At 39.2% G+C, this 26,651-nt stretch overlaps 1 protein-coding gene across 4 annotated transcripts in view; it reads left to right on the forward strand.

Annotated features, from left to right (window-relative positions):
• Positions 1 to 26,651, forward strand: part of Blos4 (biogenesis of lysosome-related organelles complex 1 subunit 4) — a 147,259-nt gene that overhangs the window by 63,417 nt on the left and 57,191 nt on the right. Inside the window, exon 4 of one of the 4 annotated variants that reach the window (XM_067140490.2) lies at positions 631 to 773. The exons of the other annotated variants lie outside the window; for them this stretch is intronic. Coding sequence (XP_066996591.1) covers positions 631 to 642 — 12 coding nt within the window. The 3' untranslated portion in view covers positions 643 to 773. Of the gene's footprint in view, positions 1 to 630; positions 774 to 26,651 lie in introns of those variants that run through there. 4 annotated transcript variants of the gene reach the window in all.

Genomic DNA, 26,651 nt, shown 5'->3' on the forward strand with positions numbered 1-26,651 from the left:
TAGACTGAGATCTGTCGAGGTGGCAAGTGAGTGATTGTTTATGCCCCCTCCTGACAAAGCTCGGAAGCATGAATGAGCATGATAGGGGCTGAGAAGACATGGATGTAGAAGAACAGAGATTGATGAGTAGGGAGCCTATCTATTCGAAGATAGCATTGTATGAAGATAGGAGGATTGCCCTTGTCCTTTTGTGCTTTCATGTTTGTCCTTGTCTACTCTTTCTGTTACACTCTCTTCCAACACTGACTTCGCATTATGTTCGTCCTGTCATGTTCCTTTTCATATGCTTATCCTTGTACGACTTGGCTCAAGTTACTCTGTTGATCACCACCGATGTTGATGCATAAAATTCCTGTTGCTACAGGTGTGGTCGCAGATATTGGTTTAAGGGGAAAACGATCAGATGATCAGCATATAAGAGGGGTAACAATGCTCCTTGGCATTGACTGCAGGAACCTGTTCATGCATTGGATGAATATTTACAAAATTTTGTCTGACATTGCACTCTTTCTCTTCTTACTGTAACTAGCCATATGTCTCTCACAGATTCACAGTGTTCAGGGAAATTCTACCTCTGTTGCCTGTAAAGTAGCCTTCATATTATGAATGGTGGGTTAAATGTACTTGCAGGCTATTCCCTGAAGCTTCAGAGATGCCCTGAACTTACCTCAGTCATCGCTGGGCAAGGGCATCCCGCTGCCATGGTATTATCAAGTTTCTCTCCTGAACAGGCGTGTGAGCATCTATGAAGAATCCATGAAGAATGTGCTCAGGTGTGTGATCAAGTTTATGAGCACAAGATTTCATAGGTCTGTACAGATTTTTGCAGGATTGATCACCCCAGAAAGCAGAGGCTAGATACTTGTGTGTTAATTAAAGTTCCTCAGATTTTATTTTTCTAAAATTTTTACTATGGTCTTCCTTAAACCTAAATCCTTTTAATAAACATTTGTATTTCATGCCTGATCGAATAATGAACTGCATGGAGGTATATAAAGATACCCATTGTCCAAATCATGCCATAAATTTAGGAATGGCAAACCTTACTCTCATTGCCTTGCATGAGACTATGCATGTTCGGATGCACTTTGAGGCTATGTTACGGTGAGAAAATAATTATGTAAGGAATGATTTGTGCTTTGTATTTATGAATTTGGAACATTTGTGAAAAAAATAAATATTTACTGAACGAGATCAGGCTTTTTTCAACAATACGCTCGTTGTACAGTACATTAAGAGTAAGATTAAGGAATTGGTGGTAGAACTAAGATACGAACCACCCCCTGCGGGTGGGGGACGCACATGTAGAATACACCCGCGGTATCCCCTGCCTGTCGTATGAGGCGACTAAAAGGGGCGACCAGGGGCTGACTGAATTAGAACCATGAAACTACTTTTGAATCGTACCATCACGCGGGGAACACCATAGGTTGCCTGTACTTGCGAGTAGTACCACTAAATTCGGTACGAAATAGGTTTGTGATTAGTAGCAGTTAGAGCCTGGCCTGGTGGATTCCAGTACCCGTGCGTCGTACCCATGTGTGCAACACCGCGGGTCTGGGCGTAGCCTGTGAGTTGTACCACTATATGAGCAGCACCGTGGGTCTGCGTTGCCTGTGATTAGTACCCACTATGTGAGGAACACCACGGGAATACCGGCGCCCGTGTTTAGTACACCTCGGTGGGGAACATTCTCGGTTTGCGTTGGCTCTGAGTTGGGCCATTGTGTGAGACATACCATAGGTCTGCGTTACTTGTACGTATTGCAATACTTGTGAGTAGTACCATCTTTTGTGGAACACCGTGAGTCTTCGCTACTTCTGATTAATACCCCAACATGACACATACCATGGTTCTATTGTACTCGCGACATGTACCATTCTGTGGGGCCTTAGACGTGGATTTTGCACCCCCTTTAGACACCAAACATCATTGTGCTTTATAAGTGGTTCCTTGGTCGGTAATAATGTTATTTTTGATCTGTATTGAGTCCGATCCACTGGTTTTTGTTTGTTTGTTTTGTGTTTTGTTGGGTTCCTGTCCATCCATTCATTCTTCATGCCATATTTTATTTTTATTTTGGTCAGTGGATGCCTTTGCAATTTTTGTTCTTTCATTTCGTACCATTAGGGGCCGATGACCTTCGATGTTAGGCCCCTTAAAACAACAAGCATCATCATCATCATCATAAGATACGAACCATCCTCCTTCCTCCCACTTTGTAACGGTGATACCAGTCACTATTGATTTCCTTCTATTAACTTTTAACCCAGGTTACCTTGTTCTCACTAGCTTCTTTACGATATTCTATCCTTATGAAATTTTGTCGGTATTCACAGAGTAAGTTTCGAGAACTACCTTTGTGGGGTATTTATTTCCTGGCCCATGTGCAACATGACCATCTATAGTTGTTTATGGTCTAGCCATTTACTATTTCTGCAATATTTGCACTATATATGTTTTATGGAAACCTCAGATTAAGTATTTATATTCTGTTCCTTTTGCTAGAGCTATGTTAACCGTTTCATTTTATGCCATGTATATTTTTTCTTGTTACTGATGATACCACTCACTTGTTTCTTTAAGTCTGTGCTACTGTATCATTAAATACATTTTCTCTGTCATTCTCTTTTACCACCATCATAGCCAAAGTAACTTTCATGGTTAAGACTGGGGGAGCTAGTGACGTGTGGTGTCTTATGTTGGTTATTTTGTGTGTGGATACCACCCAAGTACTTTCACATTCACTCAGTCTCTTGCTTCTGGAAGATAATGGGTTACTTTCTGTCAAATCCCCAAGGTTTCTATTCAAGTCTCAAGCAAAAATAATTAAAATAATACTTGTCACATTACTTCAGATTACCTTCAGCATGAGGCAGTTAATGGAAAAGAATTGGGAATATGGAAAGTATCTTGCCATGACATTCATAGGTCTAGATGGCCAAAGAGAGACTGAATGCACAAACTGTAGGAATGGAACAAGCCATGTACAACAACTGTGACAGCAGCGTACAGACTCCAGTTGGAAAGATGGAAGGGTTTAGAAAGGAAACTGGACTAAGACAGGGGAGCGTTCTGTCACCTGTTTTGTTTCTTTTTTTTTTTCTTCTTTTTTTTCCTAGTGGCTTTACGCTGCACCGACACAGATATTGTTTTGTTTCTAATGGTTATGGATGAAATTCTAAAGGAGCAAAAGAAGTACATGAGAGTAGGTAGATGAAGTTATTACCATTTCATACCTGCCAAATTTTAGAAATAAAAAATAGGAAGATATTTTAATTCTTGGATTTCATCGCGTGTATTGCGCCACGGTCCCGAAAAAGGGACAACATAAAAGGCATCTATATCTACAGTTACAAGGTGAATTGACCAATAAATTTAAAATCTTATACCTAAAAGACATACAAATGGTTACAAGAAAATGTAACAAACAGAACAAAATGCATAATAGTTTCCTTTATTTGTAACATGAAAATTCAAAATTCAATTTTGTAGGTATCTCTGAACACATGGAGATAACGTTATGTTTTGTGGCCATAATGTGAAGAGAGAATACCAGAAACTGTCGCCGACACAACTCTCTGAAATACATTCAACTCATTAAAATTATGAACTGAGAATGAACACAAATGCACTGAAATATGCTAAACTACCAGATACAAAATAGATCAGTTTGTCTCACACATTATTAACATGTGACTTCGACAGGGGGTAAAAGAATAGAACTGCAAAAAGAAAACCACACGTGGCCTACAACTCTTAACGAAACTATGCACAGAAACGATGTTAACAGCGTGTGAACCACACAGTAAGAAACTAGATTAACGGAGTCGCTAGCGTGCGCTAGCCTCTCTCGCTTGCAGGACGAATGCCGCCCCAAATTTCTAGCTGTAAAACACACACGATACTGTAGTGTGTAGTGTTGGCTACTGAGTGTATGATTCGAAGCATGCATCGATTCATTCAAGTGTCCGAGTGAATTGATTGACAGGAACGGTGAGGTCATGGCACACAATTTAGTTGACTCGCAGCAGAAGGTGCTGAGTGGCTCACTCACGGATCAGTGAGACACAACACACACACGGTTCATTATCGGCACGCTGGACATTGGCGTAGAGCCGAACTTCTGCTGCAGACGAGACATACAGAGCCATAGCACACTGAAAGAATCGTACGCAATCACGTCTCGGTGAGACACAATGCGCACACGGTTCATATCGGCACTGGATATTGGCGGGGAGCCGAACTTCCGCTTCAGCGAGACATACAGAGCCATGGCACACTGAAGGAATCTTATGCTAAGATGGGCTCTCGCTCTCAGCTCATTTGAAAATAATACCCATTTGCTTTCACTGTCCTCTTCTTACAGGGAGGTTTAAATAATATATGGATTTATTTGCAGTGTTAAAAAGGTAGTCAAAACATAATTCCGAAGTAAGTAGGGAAATAGGTAGGCTATTAGGTTCTTCTATTTATTAGTTTAATGAATCGGTATTACAGTAAAACCTCGTTAATTCGAAGTCGTTGGGACTCAAAAATCGGACTTCGAATTATGTGATTTCAAATTAACCGCCAGTTCGCAATTCAGAAGTAGCAACCCTTGCCACGTTACAAAATATTCTAAGGCCTGTTACTGCATTCAGTTAACCTTGATTCACAGTTTATAACTTTCAAATGCCATGAAAAAAGAACTATTTCCAAAATGTATCCAAGAAGGTGCATTTACAGTATTCAAATAATGCACTCGGATATCTCACTGGTAAACATAACCTCACGCAACGAAATAAAGAAAAAAAAAGGCGCGATTCAAAGACGAGGAGAAATCAATGGTGGCTCCCATGTGCAAGTGCTTTATTAATTGGATTACTATACTGTATGCATTTTAGGTGCCTTGTATTTACACAAAAAGTACCTGATGCCCTTAAAATAGAACTTTCCTGGGACTCTATCCTTGTACGATTTCCCGCCGTGGCACTTCTCTCGTACTTCAGATATGTAAACACTTGCTGCGTCACAAAGTATTCTAAAACCCATTAATACATGCAGTCACCTCGATTCACAGTTTAAACCTTTCAAATGCCATGGAAAAAACTTTTTCCGAAATGTATCCAACAAGGTGCATTTAGAATGTTCAAATAATGCACTTGGATAAATCGCTGACAAACATAACCTCACACGACTAAAGAAAAAAAATCGCACAATTCAAAGACGAGGATAAATTATGCCGGTTCCCCTGTGCAAATGCATTACTTTTTGGATTTCTGTACTGTTTGCATTTTTAGATGCTTTGTACTGGCATGGAAAGCGCCCGAAGCCCATAAAACATTGTAGCTTATCGAACTTTCCTATGACGAGGGGATAAAGTATCTCGCGTCCATGTGTATTGCAACGCACTACTATGACCCCCATCCCTTACCCGTGTACGATTTCCCGGCTGGCAATTTATCCTTTAAACCCGTAAGACCGTTTGGGCTCGCATTAAAATAAAGCAATGCAGTTTCACCGGCAATGACAATATTGTTCGGTGCCTACGAATTTATTGTATGAGCCACGTTTTTTCGTCAACTGTCGGCATCGCCAGTGTTCGCGGATTCTGTTTTCCCGCACACTGCCTGTTGCGTAATATTACGGCGTTTCTTAAAAGGTTGAATACAAAAGAATTTCGATTTCATTCAACTTAGCAATCATGAAGCGCACTGTAGACCCACCGAAGTGAGTGTAAGTGCGGAAAGCTACCCCTCCACGTTCCGGAACGCGCGTTCTATTATGACGCGGAGCAGATAAATTTTGAGTTGAAATTACTCTGTAGCATACTATTGTTTTAGAATGTAAAGGCAGTTTCGAATTAATAGTCTGAATTTCGGTAACGGGGCCGACATTGTACTTCGAATTATGAATTATCCGTATTTCGAAATAAACAATTGAAATAACATGCAAAACTGTATCTCATGTTTCCGGGAACGAGAGCTTCTTCGAATTAGGCGGGATTTTGAATTAACCGATTTCAAATTATGGAGGTTCTACTGTATAACTTAGTTGACTTTTGACAATTCAACACAACTCTCTAGCCTACCTTATGACTATAAGTCGTGCTCGTGACCACTTGAAAGAAATTGTCTGTTTTATGTTGGGAGGAACCACTCAGTATTTTCTCAGTTCGCATGTCACATCATTGCACAAGACTTCAATAATCGAATCACGAGATGACCAGTGTACGTGGACAGTGGGTAAGTGAGCCGAATGATGCAATAACTTAAATAACAAGATGTTGAATTAGAAAACCTCAGGGCTACTCTGCATCTCGTGTAGCCTATACAAAATATGACGCTTTAAAAAATCCTCTACTGATAGAGACATATTTTCAAAGATGACCAAGCGAGTTGGCCATGCGGTTAGGGTCACGTAGCTATGTGCTTGCATGCGGGGGATGGTGGGTTCGAATCCTACCTTCGGCAGTCGTTAAGATGGTTTTCCGTGGTTTCCTATTTTCACACCAGGCAAATGGTGGCATTGTAGCTAAATTAAGGCCACAGCCGCTTCCTTTCCACTCCAACCCCATCTTCGCCATAATGCCTGTCTGTTTTGGTGCGAGGTAAAGCAACTTATTTGATTTATATTTAATATGTAGGCTACTTATTGCGAACAAAGGTATTTTTACATCTAATTCTGTATATGTAATAGAAATGTGACTTTCAAAGAACTGAGGGGAAAACCATAAGTTAGTGTATAAAATTTGAGTTATGTCAGTTCTTCTTCATATTATTATTATTATTATTATTATTATTATTATTATTATTATTATTATTATTATTATTGTTATTATTATTAACTATGTACATTTTGTACTGTAATATAAGGAACATGTATAGCACCGCACAAGTGCCTATTTCTTCCTGCATTTCATTTTTAACATTTGTTTTGTATTGTGTACTTACAGTGAATACAATGAAATTTCAATGTTCTTTAAAATCATTTAAGAAAAGACTAGGCAAACAGTTGATAGGGAATCTCCCACCTGGGCGATAGCTCTAAATGCTGATCACTGGTGATTGTGCGTACAGATATTTTTTCATCTAATTCTATATACAGTAGAATCTCGCTCATCCGACCTTTGCTTATCCGACATTCCGTGTTATCCGACATTGGTAGACTTAATTTGAACTTTTGGTGGAGACTAAATTCAGGCACACCCGCTGTGGAGAGTGCGACCATGGGACAAGCACTGGCCTGACCGCTGGCGGTAGGACCGTTTTTTTTCTCAAGGACAGGTGCAGTGAGTCTTCAGTCATTGTTCATTGTAGTACTAGTTAGGTGTGGATGTTATAGTTTTCATATCCTCTGTGAGTATTGCGAGTAAATGGAAGAAAGTGATTGTTTCTATGGAAGACAAGTTGAGTGCATTAAAGAGACTGGACAAAGGGGAAATTCTTCAAAATGTGGCTTCAGATTATGGTGCTGGATATGTTACAGTGGGGGACTGGAAAAAACAGAGGGAAGAAATTGGAAAGTGGCGCTCTACCAGAGCAGACAAAAACAATGAAAAAATGTGAGTACGAGAAAGTAAGTGAAGCACTATTTCTTTGGTTATCTCAACACCGGGAAAAGGGCCTGCCAATATCTGGCCCCATTCTGCAGGAAAAGGCTGTGCATTTCCAGAAGGAGTTTAATGAAGGGGACACTAATTTCCCTGCTAGTGCTGAGTGGCTTGATTGGTGGAAAAAACGGTACGGCATTAGGCAGCTTAATATCTGTGGAGAAAAGTTTCTTCTCGTAAGACATCTGGAATGTTTTCGTTCAATACTGCATGTACTGTACAATTTAATCGATAATTCAATAAATGGAGTACCGTAAAACATGTCATTGTTTTAGTACTAGAGTATAGCCTTTCTGTTTGTTTCAGTTCATTTTCAAAGTTATTCTGTATTATCCGACATTTTCGGTGATCTGACATACTCCAGGTCCCGTTTAGTTCGAATAATCGAGACTCTACTGTACTTATTTAATGGAGTTGTCACTGTGGGGGAGAGGCTTTGTAACATCAAAATTTGAAATAATTCCTATATAAATGGTCCGTTATTGGACATTATAAATTTTCCAGCTAACTTATTCCTGGTTGCCAGCGTTTCGCCCCTGTGTGCAGGGTTGGGCTCATCACTTGGTACCTAGCACACCCACCAAGACGCTGGCTAGTGCATACCGTGGAGGCCACTGCGTAGGCTACTTGGAGCCACCGGCAGTGCCAGTGCACTATGAGAGACTTCGTCTTTTTACCAAAAAATCGATGCCTGCTTGGCCATCAGATGATGTTGATTCCCATAGGGAACCTGAAATATTTGTCCCGAATGAGAAAATTTATAACACCAATATAAATGGTCCGTTATTGGACATTATAAATTTTCCAGCTAACTCATTCCTGGTTGCCAGCGTTTCGCCCCGTGTGCTAGGTTGGCTTCATCAGTTGGTACCTAGCACACCCACCAAAATGCTGGCTAGTGCCTCCACGGTATGCACTTGTTTTGCCCTTGTAGTGGCATTTGGGCTTGTCAGTTGGACTGGCATACCTTTCCAAGACACTGCTTAGCAGTGGCAGATTGTCTAATAACCTTGCCATATTAGTAAATACGCATTTCTCCACTTTCCATTCTCCATATTAAAAAAAATTGTCCTTCGCATCGAGGTACATTGCAATTAGGCCTGTGACGAGCCCATATGGATTGACCAGGTCGAAATGCTATACGCAGATGTGTCCTAATAACCAAGCCTATTGCTTATATTATTTATTAAACAAAGAACTTTATCATAACTAACAACTTGGAACATTGTGGTCAGCAGCCGTATGCTTCTAATAACATGTTATCTATACTCGTTAGTGTGGAAGTTAATTTAAATGGCGTCGCCATAAGACCTATCTGTGTCGGTGCGACGTAAAGCCCCTAGCAAAAAAATTTAAATGGTTGTGATGAGGAAGAAAATAGCCTTGACACACAGGAATGGTAATTCCATCATTATATTGGATTTAAAATGAGATACTCGCTACAAAATAGACCAATGATATTTGTACCATTCTATCCACTGCATCCATTCATGCAACGACACTGGCTAGCACTTTCAGCCAAGTATCCTTGTCGGTTGTTACGTGGATTATATAGCTGGTAGAGAGGACAGAATTGGAATTAAGTTGATTATCATAAATACAGTGGAACTTCGATTCACCGTTTTTGGCGGGACCACGAAAAAAAATGTACAACATGAGAAAACGGAAAATCCGGGAACGAATGAGCCATCAACAATTTGGCTAAATGTCACACAAATGAAATGTGTGTAATTATAATCTTACAAACACTCCTAACCAATCCAAACTACAGCCCCAATGGGCCTTCGCCTACCCAGCGACCACTGCTCAGTCCGAAGGCCTGCAGATTACGAGGTTTGGTATGGTCAGTGTGATGAATCCTCTCGCCTGTTATTCCTGGCTCTCTAGACTGGGGTGGCCATCTCACCATTAGATAGCTCATCAATTAAAGGCAATCACATAGGCTGAGTGGACCTGGAACCAGCCTTTATATCCAGGTTGGGAATGAAACCCCGGCCCGTTGGGTGAGAGGCAGGCAAGTTAGACCACGGGGCCGGCTTCAAACATTAATTTCCATTATGCGAGTTAAAAAATCTTGAAACTTTACATTCACTTTTACTGGAGACTTTGTCAGTTTCCCATGAAAATTTCTTTCAGTTCAGCAACTTTGATCAGCCAAACTCTTTGAAAAATCTAATAACGCCATGCCAAACAAGTGACAAGTAGTTTTTAACTCTCTAATATAATAAAATAAAGCACATTAGATACAAAAACGCCCATCAGGATGGCGAAATGCCTTTTTTAAAAAAATCTTTCATTGTAATTTGGTTTTCGGTATACTGTTTGTAGTCAGTTTCTGAAAATCTTGGACCGTGTAAATTAGGCCTGCATCATCATTGAATGTTTATGTTGAACTTGAGATATGGTTTCAAATATAAGTATCGCTTCTAGTGTCGTGACAGCATTTGGACCTTATAGGAGAAATTCAGATTGGTTGGTAGGTTGGTTGGATAGTTCCCAAGCGGTTGGAATGTTTGGGTTGGGAAGTTTCAACTCAGGTACAGAGAAGAAGGATGCAGCTACAGTAGATGTCCGATAGTCCGGCAAGTTCAGGACCGGTCAATGCATAAGAAATGGATTGTATCAGATAAATTTGCACTATTAACTTTGAAATAATAAAAAATACACTTTGATTGGTTTCGACAAATAATGCATCAAATTGTTCACGAGAGATCATTATTAAGACGTAATAACATACAAAAATCCTAGAATGGTGCCGGACCATCGGGCGTTCCGGACTATTGGATGCCGGACTACTGGAATTCTACTGTACTAGTGCCTTATCAATACAAAGGCCCTAACCATTCGCTGGACATTGAGCGTGCTTGGCTGTGCTGGCCTGTGAGTCAAACACAACATCTTTCTTATCTACTGAAAATGCTGACATAACATTGGCCTATGCTCATGTTAGGTAACTACAACACTTAGGTGTTAATATGACAAGGTGTCACTGTGCATTCCTGAGTGACGTTCAAATACCTGTAATGGTATTATTGCCTAAATCGACTGCACGGTGGTTTGCGGTGCCATGGGTCCTGGGTTCATCATTGCCCTCGTATTACATTTCGGACATCGTCATCTTTATATAGTGGCCTTCGACACTGAGAGTCCTCGGTTCAATATACTCTCACGTCATGTAATTGGACTTCACTCTGTTCCAAGTTAGGAGTCATTGCATTGATATGTCTTTGTATCATGTTATTGGATTTAGGATACAGTTCAGATATGCTTGATCTACTTTCAGACGATCACCTAACTACCTGAATTGTGGTTAGCGATCCCTCCCAAGGTGGTGGCTTTCAATCAGAAGTGGCCCACCTTCTGGGCATTCAACATCCTCCAGAGGAGACAGCATATCCGTAATTTGAATACCAGAGCTTTACCTTGAGGGCAATGCGCTATGGCGTGCACCTGAAGTTACCTACTGTACTCTCCTTAAATTGTAGTGTACCGTACCTGTCTTTTAAATAAGCCGGAGTCAGTCGATAGAGCGCGTGGTTGGATCGATAATTAAAGTGGGCTAAGCTAATTAATCTAACCTCTCCTTGAGGTAAATACCCTGGGCAGAGGCGCCAACCTTTGAAGTGGGTTATCAGTAATCCTATTTTTAACTTGTGCAACCCCCCCGCCGTCAAAACGTTTACGAGTCAAATCCAAAGCACCCTGTTTGCTCTTTCCTACAGCGATCTATTCTGAAGTTCAATAACAACGCTAGTCCTGCGCTACAAATAGCTTATATCTACACTGATTCTAATGCACGGCCGCCCGTACACAAATTGGATGGTATTAATCTTCGCCACCGACCCCTATTCAGCTATCGAGCTGGTCAAACAACAAATCTAATTCAATGCTGATAACATCGACACAAAACATCAAAGAAATAGAAACAGAAGCAGCAACAATTAGCAACCAAACACATAAAAATTCACAGATAAATCCAGAAAGACTAGAAATAAATACATGCAAATGCAGAAGCACGTATGGGATCCTGTAAAAAAAAAAATGTAATATGTACACATCTTCTTCTCAGGTGATCAAAGGGATCTCAAATAGCAGATAGACTCAAGGCTTGCGTCTAAATGTAGACACCGGGCATACCTCGGCCGTCCTATTTTCATTCTCTCGATCAGCTGTGACCTGTAAACATCCCCTAGTTGTCGGGGAGAGCTAAACTAGCGGTCCAAACAAAACTTGCTTATGAGATGACCTTGAGCTGGTTCATTCAACTACGCACAGAAGGGGGCTTGTCGCTACCTGCTAGACTTCACTGGGAAACAAGTAATCTTCCTCAACACTTGCAGTTCCAACACTGCTCCTTTCTTAAAATAACCTGTGGTCTCAACTCACTAAATGAATCACACGACAATAAGGGCTTCAGCCTCTTTCATTCGAGTATAAACATCATTATTGATAAATTCTGAGACCTATTCCGGCCATTCACATGGCGATATGTGGGTTCATGACCCTCCCCAGGTCATAACTGTGGGCATCTGTAGCCTCCATTAAATATCACATGTCTAGCACCCCTTAAATTATTTATAACTGCACTCATGGCTCCTCATGCCTTATTCTAACCAGCACTCGGTTCAAAACAAACATCTATAGTTGCATGCACATCTGGCATCTTAAACATTAATCAGCTGTTCGTCCGTCCCGTTTGTTCCGCCTTCCTTGCATAGTAGAGACTCTTAACTAGATAAAGTCGCATGTCTCCTGGATTCTGCCTCATGATTACTTCTGAAAATCCCATGCCGTACAAAAAAAAAAAAAAAAAAAAAAAAAAGAGAGAGAGAGAGAGAGAGAGTAAAAATAAAACTACGGCTGTGATCTTATTTTCTCATACAATAACTACCAGCGTTTTGCCAATGAAAACAATGGCCAGATCTTGCATATTTACACGCAAACGGAATACAGCAAAAACACAGAAAAAGGACGCTCCTATTTCTACACTGGCATACCCTTAAGCCCATCTAACTGATTAAAAGGTAAAATAGAGAAAACATGCACACAACTCAGGACACATTTATATTTAAATTGAACTGAATGCAAATCAGTGCCCTCTGGCTGAAATTAACTTTAACTCAGATTTATAACAGATCTGAACTAGTGTGTAACTACCACCAGGCATGCTAATATATGGACATTAAAACTTAGCTTGCGACGACCTCAGCATTCATGACGCTCACATGGCCACAGTGTCACCATGAGCTTAGGCCATGTTCACGTCAATCTCCAGGATGTACAAAGTCACTCCATAGGTCCTTGGCGTAGTCTCCATGGTTCTGGGTTGGTGAAGCTCCTGCAAAACATATGATTTAGGTTCTCCTTCTTCACCACTCATGGCAAACGTATGCCTAAATCGCGCCCTTAATGTTTGGCAGTTAATTGGCTACAGCCTGTAAGGGAAAATTAGTCCATCCCGCTCACCATTCACTTAAGGACACAATGGTCCGGACGCAATTAGTCCTTCTCGCGGCACTACAATACATGCGGATACGAATGTTCATGCGACCACAGACGCGAACCATTATAGTCATAAGATTTCATTGGTGTAAATTAATCTGTTGGGTTATAGGCGTCAATGAATAATGCCGTTCATTTACAGTCTTTTCAGCGTCAGATATTTTGCACACCAAACCTGCACTTGGCGTCATTGTAACAACCGTTACTGATAGAGGTAACTATCTTATTATACTCAAACTGTTAACACTCCTGGCTCGGATTATAAATCACAGCACATACTTTGTGCAACAGGCAAATCATAGTTGCAATTTATACCCGTCGCGGATATGTATCATCGACTCAGTTCACAAATACTCAGAACAAAGCGTCCTCTGCAAATTACGATCTCGGCGAGCGAACGAACAACCAGCATGAGGATCAGACTAAGAGTTAGGTGACACTCCTCCACTACTCATGGTTATAAAGACCCGCACACTTTCGTTCGAACTCGGGGAGTTCCCTTTGATGAATACAATGTCAGTTTAATTGCCGCTTGAGTTTGAATGAGAAAGCTGTTGATATTATGAAATATTCACATTAACCTAAAGTAGACACCAATTATATCTACAGATAGATAGATAGATAGATGGATAGATCAGAACTGTGGAATATCGGTGCAATGATGGATTTCTTTCATAAATATCTCTGGTTCAGACATGCTGTAAGAAAGTTGGTTGTCCTGATGTCGTGGCGGGGCAGCTCGCAGATTCCTCCTACTAGCTCATGATTGGCCGAGTTCGAAACTCACCGGACAAAGAATACAGCAGCAGCTCTCCCTCCAGCAGCACCGTTCAAACTTGAAATAGGTCGTTGTTAAAGCTACGTACTGGCTGGTATCTTGTTATGCAAGCCTCGGACCTATGGGAGTAACGGAGTCTCACTCCCATTTGACAGGCAAGGGACTCCTTGGAAACAGCTTGGCGAACAAAATGGAATTTGATGGGGAGCTATCAATATTAATTGGGCTTATGGAAGAAAGAAAGTAGAACTGCCTGAGTCAGCAAAGAGGATGCAGGAGTAAATGCCAGAAGTAAATGATATTCAGGTAAGGGGAGATAACGAGGAAGAGATAGGAGACTATAAAGTGTACTTGACTAGTGTTAAAAAGAGGAGGGCAGAGTGTGGGGTAGGGCTGTTCATCAAGAATGCAATTGCACACAACATAGTTTCTGTTAGGCTCGTAAATGAGCGAATGATGTGGGTAGATTTGGCAGTTGGAGGAATTAGGATGCAAATTGTCTCAGTGTATTCACCATATGAGGGTGTAGACGAGGATGAAGTTGACAAGTTTTATGAAGCATTGAGTGGCATCATAGTTAGGATCAACAGCAAGGATAGGATACTGCTAAATGGCGATTTCAATGCGAGAGTTGGAAATAGAACTGAAGGATATGAAAGGGTGATTGGTAAATGTGAAGAAGATGTGGAAGCTAATAGGAACGGGAAGCGTTTGCTGGACTTCTGTGCTAGTATGGGTTTAGCAGTTACGAATACATTCTTCAAGCATAAGACTATTCACCGCTACACATGGGAGGGTAGGGGTACCAGATCCATAATAGACTATATTTTAACAGACTTCGAATCCAGGAAATCTGTTAAGATTGTCAATATGCACTGTGCTTTTCTTAATTACAGACGAAGGGCCCCGGTAGAGCAGGAAGCGTCTACGTCTGTACCGTGCCATAGCTCACCTCAGAATGAGCAAGCAGCGACTTGCTAACGCTTATATATCTGGTCCCTGCGCATGTGCAGGAGCACTGATAAGGGACTTAGAAAACGGCTCTGCAAGTCTTACAGCGGCACCCGTCATGGTCTCAAGGAACTGACGTCACTCGCGGCTGATAAGGCACCCATTTATAGTAAGGCCGTGAAGGTCTTTCAGTACATGTCAGGATCAGATTTTTAGTACGCGCCAGGTAATTGCAAAATGCAACGAGAGGAATAGACAGTTATGCTTGTTTCACAGATCTAGAGAAAGCATATGACAGGGTACCGAGGGAAAAGATAGCAATATTTCAGAATCCCTATGGGAATCAACATGTAAATCATCTGAGTGAAAAGATATTCGCCATACTGGGGGACTATGGGATTAAGCGTAGATTATTAAAATCAATCAAAGGCATTTATGTTGACAATTGGGCTGCAGTGAGAATTGATGGCAGAATGAGTTCCTGGCTCCAGGTACTTACAGGGGTTAGACAAGGATGTAATCTTTCATCTTTGTTGTTCATAGTTTACATGGATCATCTGCTGAAAGGTGTTAAAGTGGCTGGGAGGGATTCAGTTATGTGGATATGTAGTAAGCAGTCTGGCCTATACTGACGACCTAGTGTTAATGGAAGATTATGCCAAAAACCTGCAGTCTAATATCTTGGAACTTGAAAATAGGTGCAATGAGTATGGTATGAAAATTAGCCTTTTGAAAGCTAAATTGATGTCAGTAGGTAGAAACCCAAGGGAATTGAATGTCAGATTGGTGATACAAAACTGGAACAGGTAGATAATTTCAAGTATTTGCAAAATTAACCCTTCAAAAACTAAATTGATGTCATTAGGTAAAAAATCCAAGGGAATTGAATGTCAGATTGGAAATACAAAACTGGAACTGGTAGATCATTTCAAGTATTCAGGATGTGTGTTCTCCCAGGATGGTAATACACTAAGTGAGATTGAATCAAGGAGCAGTAAAGCTAATGCAGTAAGCTTGCAGTTGCGATCAACAGTATTCTGTAAGAATATCGGCTCCCGGACGAAAGTATCTTTACATCGGTCTCTTTTCAGACCAACTTTGCTTTACGGGAGTGAAAGTTGGGTAGACTCGGGATATCTTATTCATAAGTTAGAAGTAATAGATATGAAAGTAGCATGAATGATTGATGCTACAAACATGTGGGAACAATGGTAGGAGGGTACTTGGAATGAGGATATAAAGACTAATTTAGGAATGAACTCAATGGATGGAGGGAGCTATACGCATAAGCTGGCTTCGGTGGTGGGGTCACGTAAGGCGAATGGAGGATGATAGGGTACCTAGGAGAATAATGTCTCTGTTATGGAAGGTGAGAGAAGTAGAGGGAGACCAAGATGATGATGGTTAGACTCAGTTTCTAATGACTTAAAGATAAGAAGTATAGAACTAAATTAGGCCACAGCACTAGTTGCAAATAGAGCATTGTGGTGACATTCAGTAAATTCACAGAGGCTTGCAGACTGAACATTGAAAGGCACAACGGTCTATAATAATGAAATCTAATAAATATGTAATGTATTAATGATGTCACACTGTTGTAGTATTGAATAGGTGGAAACAAGCATCCTCACTCCTTAATGTAAATGATGTATGTATGTATTGGGACCTTTCTCATCAACCCCCATAGCTTTATGGAGCCATATGATGGCAAAATCGCCCCAATTGGACCATAGTCATATGGGGCTACACGCCAAGGAGATCAATAATCAAGGGACCTTTTCAGTATAGACACAAATGTCACCTCATCTGGACTCCCAAAAATGAGCCAACAAATGCTCTTTTGACTGTGCGAGGGTCCACTGCAACTCCTCCGTTCCAAGAGGTGAACACCGGGCTCCCAGGGCCGTAGTGCACCCGCGGCCGAGACTGACTTACAATCTAACTTATAGGCCTAAGTGAACGGAGGAAAATTAGGATGCATTATTACCACGGTAAATGATAAGTATAAAAACGTTAAAACATAAACAAACGCATAAAATTAACCTTGAGTAGCAAATAAAATCAGACAAAACAAAAATCATCTGGGACTGAATAGAATCTAGGTGTTCTCCATTCATAAATTTTAAATATAACATGATCACAATTTGATCACAAATTGATCTCAACATGACCTTGAGTTAGTTTTGACTTGATCATCCCCTTTATTCATAATTTCGCGTTAAGTACATTATTATTCAATCCACAAACACTAATTTGAAACATCGTTGAATATAACACTAAATATTTTGTAAATGCAAAGGTATTATGTATAATCTTCCATCTCTGTTTGAAAATACAGCACTTTCAATAACCTGGAATCGCTTCAGAGTGGTCACCTAATTACAATCCTAACACTCCAAATTGCAAACAAATGTGGAAATTGAAACACTACCCCTAATACAACTATGACACAACAAACAAATCAATTAACAGATGTCGGGATTGGAGTCGAACCGTCATCTCCATGAACATGAAGACCCACAGCACTACAACTACGGGGCAGAACCCTCTTCACAAAAATCAATCAACAATAAAAATAACCTTCAAAATCACGTTCAGAATAGACACAGTATTTACACATAAATCACACTCAAATCCAATAAAAAAATCCTTTGAAAGAAAGGACAAAATAAACAAAAACACATATCACTGGCTGTATTCCTCGAAGCAAATAAGTTAGTGTGATGGGAAATCCATAATGAACCCTGGGACTCGAACAGGTGGCCTCAATAGCACCATCATCAGTGGGCCCTGAAATCCCTATAAGGTTTTACCTAGGATGAATAAAATCTAAATACAACGTTCATTTACTTAAATCTATACAGCAACAAAATGGTGAAACAGTTATCAATGAATCTTCTAATGCGAGTTGTGTTTTCGTGATCACCCGGTGTTCATTTATCTGACATACTGTAGGCTTTTATTCTGCAGAGCCATTACCTTTAACAAGCCACGGTCATGGGTGCACCCTCTACGACCATAAATCTTCAGGCAAAGTCTCGCCTCTTGTCGGGCTAAGAAATCCATCCTTTAAAAATTCTCACAGTCAAAAAGCATTATTTTCAAGAAACATTGTGGTACTATCCAATTCAACCGCCCCATTGTATCACATACATACATACATACATACATACATACATACATTATCATTATAGACTGTTATGCCTTTCAGCGTTCAGTTTTCAAGCCTCTGAGAATTTACTAAACGTCACCACAATCCTCGATTTGCAACTAGTGTTGTGGCCTCATTTAGTTCTATACCTCTTATCTTGAAATCGTTAGAAACCAAGTCTAACCATCGTCATCTTGGACTCTCTCTACTTCTCTTACCCCCCATAGCAGAGTCCATTATTCTCCTAGGTAACCTATCCTCCTCCATTCGCCTCACATGACCCCTCCACCGAAGCCGGTTTATGCGTACCGCTTCATCTGTCGAGTTCATTCCTAAATTAGCCTTTATCTCCTCATTCTGAGTACCCTCCTGCCATTGTTCCCACCTGTTTGTACCAGCAATCATTCTTGCTACTTTCATGTCTGTTAGTTAAGTAGATAAATTTCATAATCCGTCCGTATTGAACCAAGATTACAATTTATTAAAATTCGTATCCACCTTATTCAATACATTGAAATGTTGTTAAAATGAAATATCAACATATATTTTATCAGAACTAGTTTCAACGCCTTATTTTGCGTCATCATCAGCTGAAATACATTCTAGGAAATATTTGGCAAACATATAAGTTTATCTACGTCACATAAAACAAATTTTAAAAACATATTGATGATTTAAAAACATGTTGTAATTAAACTTTTTCCAAGTCTATATTATCTAAGACTTGCAAGTATTAAACTTTGAATTGATAAAATCCGATGTAAGATAGTTTATATTATCGTGGGTTTAACAAAAACAACCACTGAAAATACAATCTTCTTAAAAAACATTAGCTCAGTTTGACACTTTATAAAAAAAGAAATTTTCATGTAGAACCGTATTAAAACTAATTCAATAAAATCTTCAAGCTGTTATATTGTAGCAATCGTAGTGAGGTGGAAAATGAGAAGCCGGTGCTTTAAGATGTTAACAATTATCTCATTCCCAGTTCAATGCGACCTGAAATAATAGGAAACTAGTAAGCTATCGCTTAACCGAAAACGTAAAATTTACGTCTTATAACATAAACACTTATGTGACTCACCTCATATGATCGCTGTCCTTGCGAAGCACCGAGTAGCTAAGCGAGCCTTGTTGTGTTAGCAATCAAGTGTCCAAGGTTAGTTTGGGTCAAAGAGGGGAACTAGGGGAAGAAGGAAGCAGCAAATGAGGGGCTGCAACCTGTTGGAGCTCTGGAGGGCGTGATCGTGAAAGGTAGCATGTAAAGCTATTGCGTATAATATGAAATACTGTCCTATTGTCCGGTATATGTACTTTTTTTAAAAACTCAACAAGAAAATCAAAAAGAATATTTGATTTTTCGGAAATTTCATTTAAATTAAAGTTTGGATTAAAATACTGATCCAAGTGTATATAACAGCCCTCCATAACATTCAGCAAACTACCTTTCCCTAAGCTCTCCAAAATCTCAATGTCCTGTTCTATGGATGTGAATTTATGTTTTAGATCATGTACATGTTGGCCAACCACTGAAAATCTGTTATATTTTATTGCATTAACATGTTCAGTGTATCTAATTTTAAAACTTTGTCCTGTTTGGCCTCGATATGTGCAACTACAGTCATTGCATTTAAATCTATATACTCCCGATTTGGTATAAGGGTTCGATCTATTAACTGAAGTTGCATTGTGCAATACAACTGTATTATTATTATTATCAATACGAAATGAAACCTTCATGTTATGTTTCTTGAAAATATTAGTAAACTTATAAATATCCTTGTTATAAGTAAAAGTTGCGAATGACTTATGATTGGGTTTGTCCTTGACCAGAGCGGTTTGTAAGCAAAATCTAAACTTATAATCACAGCAATAGAACCAGCTTTTGGGTGGTTCTATTGCTGTGATTATAAGATCTGCGGCCGTGAAAGCCTTTTTTGAAAATCTAAACTTGTTACTAATACGTTCAATAAAGCATTCACTAAAACCATTAGCCCTAGCTATTGAACGTATTATATTGAGTTCTTTTTTCAAATTAGCTTTTGTCATGGGAATCTTAAAAGCCCGTTCTACTAAACTATTGTATGTAGACCTTTTTTGACTCTCTGGGTGTTCTGAGTCCTGTCTAATAGTGACTGCCGTTTGTGTAGGCTTTCTAAAAATGCTGTACTCAAAAGCAGAACCCAATCTGTTAATTTTTAGGTCAAGGAAATTAATTGATTTACTACTTTCTGACTCCAACGTAAACTTAATCTGCGGGTCAATATTATTAAGTACCTCTAGAGTAGCCTTTGCATCTCCAACCCTTTCGTCCAAAATTACTAAAGTATCATCAACAAATCTAGCCCGAAACAGAATATTATCAAAAACTTTGTCGTTCTCCATCATGTATGTTTCCAATGAATCCAGATAAATCTCCGCCAAGATACCCGGGCCAGAGATCCCATTGCCAAACCATCCTGTTTATAAATGACCTTGTCAAAGATGAAGTAATTATTGTTTACAAGCAACTTAACCAATTTCATGAAATCTTGAATTTCAAGTTCACTTAGCTGACTGTAGGATCTTAGATTTTTAGAAACCATAGGAAGCAGCTTATTAGTACTAATACTCGGAAACATGTTGACAATATCAAATGAATGTAAGGTATAGTGATCTTGTAATTTGAAATTGCTTAATTTATTAACCAGTTCTATGGAGTTCTTAATGGATTTGTTTGCCGTAAATTTATAGTGTTTTTTAAGGAATTTCTGAATGAACTTAGCCATTTTATAAAGGTCTATAGTTTATTATGGGTCGAATGGGAACCCCGGCCTTGTGAATCTTGGGGAGTGCTCTTGCTGTAGGAAGGCCCGGGTTCATATTTACTAGTTTTTGTTTCTCCTGTTCAGTGAAGTGGAAGGACGTATTCTTTAACGTTTGCTTTAATTGGCGTTGTAAAGCTTGCGTTGGGTCTTTCTTGATCAATGAAAAGTTTTCATTATCGAAAAATTGTTTAGTCTTATGAATATAATCATCTTTATGCATGATAATCGTTACATTCCCCTTATCCGCTTTTGTGATAATGAGATCCTCATCTTTAACTTTCTTTTTAAGTTCTATAATACCCTTTTTATCAATACTGGTGTCCTTAGAAACAGCATCATTTTTATTACCTGTAGCTAGACGATTATGCAACTTTCTTTTCAGATCTATTCTAACCTCCTCCTGTACCTCATGCGGTAGTTTACCAATCGCAACTTCCGCTTCCACCACAAGTTTTGTGGTCTTTTTAGCTAAGTTGCAATTAGGCCAGTTATGTTTTGGGCCTTTAGAAAGAATTTGGATTTCCCTCTCATTCAAAATGGTCTTGGAAAGGTTAATAACTGGAGTATGAAAACTCCTGAGTAAATCTTTATTATGATACTGTTTAGCTTATGTGACTGGTTTGTTTGAAAGCGATTCTTTCTTTAGCATAGTCTTTCCACTACATTACAACATGTTTTAAAATCATCAATATGTTTTTAAAATTTGTTTTATGTGACGTAGATAAACTTCTATGTTTGCCAAATATTTCCTAGAATGTATTTCAGCTGTTGATGATGCAAAATAAGGCGTTGAAACTAGTTCTGATAAAATATATGTTGTAATTTCATCTTAACAACATTTTAATGTATTGAATAAGGTGGATACGAATTTTAATAAATTGTATTCATGTCTGTTACTTCTAACTTATGAATAAGATATCCTGAGTCCACCCAGCTTTCGCTCCCATAAAGCAAAGTTGCTCTGAAAACAGACCGATGTAAAGATAGTTTCATTTGGGAGCTGACTTCCTTCTTACAGAATACTGCTGATCGCAACTGCGAGCTTACTGCATTAGCTTTATGACACCTTGATTCAATCTCACTTACTATATTACCATCCTGGGAGAACACACAACCTAAATACTTGAAATTATCGACCTGTTCTAGCTTTGTATCACCAATCTGACATTCAGTTCTGTTGAATTTCTTACCTACTGACATCAGTCTAGTCTTCGAGAGGCTAATTTTCATACCATACTCATTGCATCTATTTTCAAGTTCCAAGATATTAGACTGCAGGCTTTCGGCACAGTCTGCCATTAAGACCAAGTTCGTCAGCATAGGCCAGACTGCTTACTACATTTCCACCTAATTGAATCCCTCCCTGCCATTTTATACCTTTCAGCAGATGATCCATGTAAACTACGAACAGCAAAGGTGAAAGATTACAGCCTTGTCTAACCCCTGTAAGTACCCTGAACCAAGAGCTCATTCTACCATCAATTCTCACTGAAGCCCAATTGTCAACATAAATGCCTTTGATTTTAATAAGCTACCTTTAATTCCATAGTTCCCCAGTATAGTGAACATCTTTTCCCTCAGTACCCTGTCATATGCTTTCTCACATTCATTGTTTCATTTAATTAATGCATTCTCTGTACACTTCAATAATTTTATCACATCAAGACGTCATTCATCTCGTCACATCTCTTACACACAAATGCGCGGGATCATTAACCACTGATCGCATAGAAGATCCTCCTACAGTTTTCTCAAAGCTCAAAACTTCACCAAAATTCTATTGATTATTTAACGTGAAAAGATTGACTTTAATAAAATAACGTAAAACAAAACTCAACTGGTTATAAGAAATAAACCGTTATCTACATTGGGTGGACGGAGCTTCGAGTCCAGGACATCGCATTTTACACACAATTATACAGCCATCACTATCTCTATTCATGCAAACTAAACTTAAAGAAAAATTACTTTACAGACAGAGTGCATTGCTATTCCCGTGATTGGCTCATTACAACAAGCAATTTTGAAGACCCTGTCACCATGTATCATAAAATATAAGTGATTATTTGAATATGAAGAAAATAATATTCGTTGGCCCGCCAACAACACATTGACGGTTTACCCTCTATGTAAAGCACTCTCAAAGCTTATTGGAATGAAATGAAATTAGAATGCTTGACATTATATCAGATTCCCTGTCTCCATTCCCATCTAGACTAACCTGACTTAATAAAAGCCTAAAGACCACTCCAAGCTATTCCCTACTTGAAAACAAATGCAATATTCTCTTATAATCCTGTCCTAAAATATACTACATATTTACAGAAAAGAAAATTACCCCCGCATTCACAAATATTTCAAATTAATGTACTTAACGCCATTGTGGGGTTGTCCATCGTTCAAGCCTTTGAGAGGCTCTTAGGTGTTGTGTAGACCATCATGATGTTGGGGTGGATCACTGGTTTACATCCTCTTGCATCCGTTCTAGGCGTCTTCATGCTTCATGCTCCTTGGATCGTAAAACACACTAAGATAAACCACGTTCAATGATAATCTTGTTTTCTTTTGACACAGTTTATAAGACTTTAATCCTGTTGCCTTCTACAATAATTCCACCTCCCCATTTTACTAAAATGTTAAATTTACGGCAGATTATTGTTAATTCACTGCTACAGTTATGGAGTGCAAGTTCAAGGTATATGATTATATTATCATTAGCACAATTTCTGCGGTTCCCATGGACAATAGATTTTCTTTACACACTGACGTAGATTCAATCTATTAAATTCTAGTTTATAGTAGTAATTTTTTTAACGTCAGTATCATCCTCTACTCATTTGCGTGACTTTCCACACTATCTCATCTAGTTCATTCGATATTTTCGCCACGAAACTTGTCCTTAATACAACGGCACCATATAATTTGTGCTTCTCACACCTGCACAATGGTTTGTTCTCACTATGTGCTCTCACGACACAATCTCACAGCCTGATCTGACGTATAGTTATCACGATAGTTTTATAATGATCAGATCATCCAATTAATCAAAGTTTTCACCACATTTTATAATGTCACTTTATCTCCACACTTCACATAGTCCTTTCTACCGCGTATCGATAACTTGCGCCTTACCACGCCCGAACAAAGGCTAGGTCAGAGCACTCGCTGACCGTGTGTCTGCCTTGAATACCTCTCGTCAAGTCGTCTTTCTCCCCTAACAGGCAGGCTCTATCTAGTTTCACCCTCATTCGGAGATTAGTTAGGAAGTTTTCCCCACTCCAATTTTCATTTCTCGAGTTCTACGGGTTCTACAGTACTGGCGATGTGATTGATTGTGTGGCCTAGGATTCAATATCATTTGATCCAATGCGGAAACCAAATCACTCAGTAGTTTATTCATTATCAACAATCAAAGGTCAACACTCCCCCTGGGATTTCCGTTCCATGTCTGGGTCCTCTGCTAGCGTAGGCACTCTACTGGCGATTACATCCTCCCTAGCGGCGTAATTTTATTCACAATGAGATCTTATGATCACTTGTAATTTTGGTAAGGATCTAATATCCACATATTTGACATGTTGCTGTTCCCTTGTATAATTAAGGCGATTTTCTAGGAATATACAGATTTTCTAGGAATATACAATCTAAAATCACACCCTCACTTTGGCATCACTGTGATCCGGCCATTGTTTTTAGTGTGGAGTTATCCAAAATATATCTCCCTTTCTTGTTCTTCCTTGGCTCACGCTCTCACTTTGGGGGTTTTTCAAGCCGTGCCACCCTTGACTTCGGCGCCACCCAGTCAGATGTGTTGCGCAATCAGAAGCAACCTCTCTTTCACACGGACAAAGAAGCTCAACAAGATCTCTTTTTTCCTTCCATTAATTTTCAAATAAATGTCTAGATTACCGATACGGTTACAGTATGTATATATGTATGTATGTTCTTGCTGTCATAATCCTAGTCTCTGATGCATATGTTAGTATAGGGGTGTAGTACATTTCATAGGAACTTCTCTGTTCCATACCAAGTTCCTTACATTCTGATAGAAAGTTTTTCCCGCTTGTACCCTTCTGCTAATCTCCTTCTCCAACCTTGCATCTTGCACTATTTCACTTCGTAAATATTTGAAGTATTCAACAACCAGTATTCAACAACTTCAAGATTTTGTCTCATGATACTAATGATTCCTTTTCCTTCTTTTTCTCCTCTCATCATCACCACTGTTTTGCTCCTCTCCACACTGATTTTCATACCATATTTCTCAATATTGTCATTTAAAGCCTCTAGTTGGTTTTGCACTACTGTGTTGTTGACTCCTCAGATCACTTTGTCATCTGCAGACAGCACTATTTTCATATCCCCTCCTTATCTTGCCTTTGTTTTCTTTAGAATTTCATCCATAACTATTACAAACGTAAGTGGAGACACTACAGTTCCCTCTCTTAGTCCACTTTGGTTTCTTATATTGTTCTTGACAGAGTCCATCTATCTTCCTCTGGGCCTCCCTCTTGCCCTCTTTCCTTTATCTTAGCCTCCAACACTTGTTTTGGTAACCATTACTACAGTACCATAATACTTCTGTTTTGTTTATCGGGGTATATTTGTGTCCTTATGCATTTTAGATTTTCAGTTGAATTATTTTAATAATATTTCTGTGCATAGAAGCCATGATGCTCATAGTGCATTAGTGGCACTGCTTAGCGTTTCACCTCCAGTGTAGTTTGACACAGCATATTTGGCATGACTGGTAATGAAGTAGAATGAAGAAAAGAATGTTTCATTCAATTGTAGGTATTTAATAACTTTTATACAACAGATAAATAAGTGTTTTTGAACATTTCTCACAAGAATGCTGTGTAGTAAAATCCTTATTATTGCTGTGTGAACAACTGCTGTACTACGTACTTAGTCAATATAGTAGCCCCTAATAGTGTGCTACAACAAACACAGGCAGATTACATTGTTTGGAGTCAATTACTTCAGTTTAATGTAAAATTCCACTATCATTGCTCAAGGCACAAGTCTGTCTGTCCTGCACACTTGCTGCAGTAAAACATGCTCTGTCTGTGCCACCCTTTTTCGTGACACTGTCTGCACCACTTCCACAATTTATGCTCATTCTCCTTAGCCACACATTCACTGGAAAGATGTGTTCCATTAGCTGATTTTATATATTTTGGGAGCCTACGGGATGGTGTTTCTTTTGCTCAGAAGGACCTGCAACCTCACTATTTGCTGTTGGCATTGCAGGAACGATTGCCAAATTCCAATGGCTACAGATAATAACTAACAATCTGATGCCCAGATGGAGCACATGTTGAACAACAGCTTAACAGTGCATGGCTAACAGCTCCATTTGTTTACATAGGTACTGGCAGAAATATGAACTTTAATATTAGGTATGGAGTTGATGCATTCGTGTCATCATTGGCACTAAGTGAAAGTAGAGTCATGACACACATGTTATCATTGGCTGTGAATGTGTTAACTCTGTTCTTTCTGCCATTGAATGTCAATTTTTGGGTCATTTGCAGCAAGCCCTTGGCCTGTGAAATGTGGACAGGTCCCATCATTCCCTTGGATCAGACTTATTACATTGTTAGCAGGATTTGGAGGAATAAAGAATTACTCTATAGAATTAGGCCAATGACAGTATCACCACTTTTATGTGTACATTGTAAAAAGTTGTCTGATCCATATTGTATGTTTTCTTTTTTAAATAATTTTTATTGTTATGTGGTATTTATGCCATTGAAATTTTGTTATTTATTGTAAAATCTAGAAGCCATAGTTTTTATAGTTGCTTTGCTACATTGTTTTGCGTGGTGTTTCTTTTACATTGTTTTTTACATTGTTTCTTCTGTT

Source organism: Anabrus simplex, chromosome 2 (genome assembly GCF_040414725.1).
Source record: "Anabrus simplex isolate iqAnaSimp1 chromosome 2, ASM4041472v1, whole genome shotgun sequence".
NCBI lineage: Eukaryota > Metazoa > Arthropoda > Insecta > Orthoptera > Tettigoniidae > Anabrus > Anabrus simplex.